This window comes from Aplysia californica, unplaced genomic scaffold, assembly GCF_000002075.1.
Source record: "Aplysia californica isolate F4 #8 unplaced genomic scaffold, AplCal3.0 scaffold00043, whole genome shotgun sequence".
NCBI classification, from domain to species: domain Eukaryota; kingdom Metazoa; phylum Mollusca; class Gastropoda; order Aplysiida; family Aplysiidae; genus Aplysia; species Aplysia californica.
The window spans coordinates 1,109,079-1,114,020 of NW_004797313.1; the positions used below are offsets into that span (position 1 = coordinate 1,109,079).

The following is a 4,942-nucleotide window of genomic DNA, read 5'->3' on the forward strand; positions in this document are numbered from 1 at the left end:
GACCCCCCCCCCCCCCTTTGCAGTTGTGGACAAATGACACCCCCTCCCCTTCCACACACACACACACCCCCCACTAGCTGCCCATATGGTTTGTGAACGGCCCCTTACATGAATTTGATTGATTCCACAAAGCTTTTAATTTTTATCTTTTAATTTATCTATTTCACTTTTTTTTATCAACACATACACACACACACTTGTTCACTGAAACTAAGACAATGTGCAATGGAAAAAACTGGATGTAATTTATTTGTATTGCTGAGGAACTGGTGATACTGGTATGGGTCGCCTGGTGGAGAGGAAATTGGATCAACTTGTGAGCCTGCAGTTGCTGGGACATACTGGTTGTATTGGTACGTGTTGTTATCGGCAAAAGCTTAAGAAGATGTGGGTGATGGGGTTGGAGTACGAGATAATGCATCGTTGTTTTCATACTGTGGTGATGGCTGTCTCGAACGCCGCAGATATCTTAGAGCTGTATTGTTGAGCTCTCCACGGAACTCAAATTTAGATATTGGGTCCAACCCTTTCATCACCGGTAACAAACTCAACAGGAACTGTTCGTCATCGTCCTGGGCTGGTTTTTGTGTCTGTTGTTGTTGCAACTCTTTAAGGGATTGTAGAATTGCAATGTCGAAAGCGGATGGAGAGGTAGATCTAGATCCTCGGTCTTGGGGATACGGGGGATACGGTCTTTTCCTGGCATGCCGTTTGGGAGTAGCAGATGAGTTTGTAATATCTGGAGTATGGCTTGGACCAGGTTGTGGATTTGTGAATGGACTTCCACCCCGTGGAAACACATCAGTGTTGACTATTGTCTCCATGTTGTCCTCCCGAAGCTGGGATGCTTGTTGGAGTTCCTGCTCATCTTCCGGCCCTTCAATCAAATTGGTTGTTGAGGTATTTCCATCCTCAACAAAAGAAATTAAAAGCAGCATGGCTTTGTACAGGTACCACGGTTTCTGGTATTTACCCCCTGATTCAGATTTATAAGTTGTTTCTTTCTTATGTTGCCTCCGGAAAGAATCCCTCAGCATTGCACATTTCTTTCTTGCAGTTGCACCTGTTGGGATGGTAATACATGTATAATATATTATAATAATTAATATACCAGGAGACAGCTTATGATGACCGGTTGGGAAGAAAAACTAGCGCCCTTTCGTGTATCGCCGTGTGATTCAATGGGTGAGCAGATTCAAACCCCAAATACTCTTTCAGGCTTTCAAGGATCCAATATCAATGGAAACGTTCGATCTACAAAAAATGCCTTGAAAGTGTGAGAAACATTGATGAACTATTTCACATCCCCTGCTGGAACTCTTCCATGGCAAAATGATCAATGTGTTACCAGATAAATCTCATGATGAAATATACAGAATAACCTTCTTTTGATTATTATTATTATTAAGAATAATAAGTCCGATGATTATTATTATTATTGTTTTGAGCCAAACAACAATGTTGAACATCGTCAGCTCAAGTGGTAGAGCGTTCGCTTGCGATGTGGGAAGTCGTGGGTTCGAATCCCAGCTGGGTCAATCCAAAGCACTCTGGGCTGGTAGGTACTTATTTCCCTTGTCGCAAGACAATTTATACAGGGCTACTGATGAGGTCTCAATGGCCGAAACTGGATCCAGTATAGTCCATTATTATTATTATTATTATTATTATTATTATTATTATTATTATTATTATTATTATTATTATTATTATTATTATTATTATCATTATTATTATTAATAATTATTATTAGAGAGAGAGAGGAGAGAGAGAAAGGAGGAGAGAAAGGAGGAGAGAGAGAGGGAGGGGAGAGAGGGACATAGAGAGAGAGAGAGAGAGAGAGAGAGAGAGAGAGAGAGAGAGAGAGAGAGAGAGAGAGAGAGAGAGAGAGAGAGAGAGAGAGAGAGAGGGAGAGAGAGAGGGGGGGGGGACTTTAACCTCGATAATTTAATTAGATAAGATTTTAATAAATATTATAATTACTCACCATCAATTCCGACTTCCTCGCCGACTTCAATCCATTGTTGGTTTATTACAACTCTATTTGAATAATTCTCATTACTTTTGTCAAATAGGACTTCTCTTTTTCTCACTGCTTCAATCAATGCTTCTGCCTCCATCTTGCTTGTCTGGTCCGTGCTGGTTGAATTATAGTGTCGCACTAAAATGAAAATTACCAGCAAAACGACGGGCGAACGCTGGGTTCATGCAGGGTTCACACTGGTCGGACAAAACGGCGCCACTCCGTTAGGCGTAGTGCTATCTATATTACCTAAAATTTTGACCCGTCATTTTGCTGTTGCTGTGCTGTTGCTGGTCTGATGCTGGACGCACTGTGTTGGAGCTTAAGACGGCCACCTTAGTGACTCCATTACGTTTTGTCATAAATCATGCTTTGGCCCCTGGCGTTGTGGGCGTCATAATTCAATCGCTTGTCGTTGTTGTTAGGTAGTCCCTCCAACCGATCATGTTGCGTAGGCCCCTCCCTCTGTTGCCCAATAGGTAGGCTACCAATTTTCAGCTGCTGGTGAGGTAAGCATGTGATCCCTCATAACCCATAGGCCCCGCCAAGGGCTCATACGCAAATCGTAAGTGAGATGAGTGGTCACTGTATACCCAGTCTGTAACGAAGTAACAATGGACGTCACCATGAACTTGTGACAGAAGCGTCGCTTGTTCTCTAAGTGGGGGCGACCCATGTGTTTGTTTTAACGCCGCACTCGGTCTTCCTCGTCTGATACATTTCGCGTTATTGTCACCCTTGCGCAAAATCAGCTAAAAAATAAAAATAACAAACAAAATACAAATCAACAACAATAACAACAAAAACAACAACTGTCGATTGGGACTTCAGAAGGGAATGGTTTGTTTTCTTCGTCTTGATCAGTCCTGCCTAAGACGGCCACCTGTCTTATACGGCCACTTTTCTCCTTGACAATGGGTGGCCGTCTTACACAGGTTTGACTGTACATTGAAAAAACAACGCATTAAATGGCCCATGTGGGCCAATAAGCCCCAGCTTATTTGCCCATGTGGGCCAATAAGAGCAGCCAATTAATAAACGTAGCCTATCTAGATCTAGAAACGCTAGGATCTATATCTAGATCTAGATTTAGATTCTAGAATCTAGATCTAGATATAGATTTTGTTGTGCACCCAGCCAAGAGTGCAGTTCGGAAAGTAGATCTAGAATCTAGATATAGATTCTAGATCTAGACCCCTAGGGGTTGGAGAATGACCAAAGGGCGAATCTTGACTAGGCTACTTGCCTGTGAATTGGCGGAGACACACTATCATGCAACTTGATTCATACTATCATATCAACAGTAGATCTAGATCTAGATCTGCTTAAGCTTCTGTGCTCGTTTCAATGGCTTCTTTTTCGGTGCACTTGTACAATTATATGGTCCCGTTTAATGTTTACATGACGGCCATTATTGTCATGTGGCAGTGAATCTAGATCTAGATTTCTAGATATCTAGATCTAAATATCTAGATTCTATAGATAGCCAATATAATCTATTTCTAGATCTAGATAGCTAGATTCTAGATCTAGATCTAGAATCTAGATTAGATCTAGATATCTAGATCTATAATTTTAATTCAGTTTAGAGAATCTAGATCTAGGTCTAGATCTAGAATCTAGATATCTATATATATCTATAATCTAGATCTAGATCTAGATCTAAATAAGAAACACCGGGCACTTAAAGGCCTTGCATGATTTAGTGCAAACGGGATCGCTATTGTACAGGAGTGCTTGTTTCTGAACTTCAGTTCATGATCATTAATTCTGACATTGGGGAACAGCTCGCTGTGTAGGCCTAGTTTATCAAGATCTAGATCTAGACTCTAGATCTAGATCCTAGTCAACAGTTGGACTCTAGCAGCAGTGGCAGTCTTCTTAGCTTTTCAAGCACTGACTGCATCGGGTGGGTTGTGGGGGGTAGCTTTGTTTTGAAAAAGTTTCCTTTCCCCAATTAATTAAAGAAGCTTGAATAGCTTCAAACAGTCCCACAGCTTCTGACCGGGCGTACAAGCAGAAGGAAATTTGGCTTTAGAACGCCTTCACTTTTGTGGGGCAATTAGATTCTAGATTCTCCTTTTTCTCAAAGTCTTAGAATTGCCCCATATGACTGGAGACACTTTCCAAGAAAGTACCCACTGCTGTAGGTGACAACATTTTCTAACTGCACCAGGTACTCTACTTTCAGTGACTTGATGAGGTTAGTCATTGGTGGCTGCTCCTCTTTTTGGACTTTATATTATGAGCACACTTAGGTGGTGCAATGTTTGAGTTATAGGCCCAACTACCTGGAAGCAAAACGGAAAGGAAGTGGTCAATGTCATCTTTACAGTTCATATCAGGACTGGTCAGAGGACTTTATTTACCATTATTAGGCGAAAAGCATGTGCAAATATCTTGGGGGTAGGGGCAGGATTGTCTCTAGTGACTGCTTTTTTCCTTTGATAGCTGCAAAAAGTTTTACAGATTTAACATATGTTGCTGAATAAATACTTACCACCACCCTTTCAGTTTCCTTGACCAGAATCAAAAGAGCTTGGATTATTTGTATCCAGTCTTTATTAATGCTAGGTAGGGTTTTTGAAGTGATTTTTTCTGTTTGTTGTTGTTGTTTTGTTTTTTTTCTTTATTTGGGGCGGGGGGGGGGGGGGGGGTCCTTTGCCAATTTTCAATTTGTTTCCCCCACCGGAGAATACGTGATGAAAAGGTATTTTGGGGTGGAGCCCGCTTGAGAACATACTTGTAAAATTTCCAAAGAATTTGTTTTTTTTTTTTGACTGAAACGCATGGAGAAAACTGTTAAACCCGCTATTAAAAAGGGTATGGGCAAAAAAACGATTTTTCTTTGGCGAAGAAATACCCCCCCTATAAGAACCTTGTTTGGGGGAACCGAAAGGTGGGTTCCCCAAACCCGGT

General features: G+C 41.4%; 2 protein-coding genes across 4 annotated transcripts in view; both read right to left on the reverse strand.

Annotated features, from left to right (window-relative positions):
* LOC101846946 (neuroglobin) overlaps positions 1 to 4,942 on the reverse strand; it is a 299,153-nt gene that overhangs the window by 265,873 nt on the left and 28,338 nt on the right. The window lies entirely within an intron of this gene.
* On the reverse strand, positions 223 to 2,167 carry LOC101846717 (transcription factor Adf-1). Its single transcript, XM_005092256.3, has 2 exons — positions 1,988 to 2,167; positions 223 to 1,063 (listed from the first exon to the last, which is right to left on the reverse strand). The coding sequence occupies exons 1-2, from the start codon at positions 2,118 to 2,120 to the stop codon at positions 378 to 380; spliced, it is 819 nt and encodes a 272-aa protein (XP_005092313.1). The 5' UTR covers positions 2,121 to 2,167; the 3' UTR covers positions 223 to 377.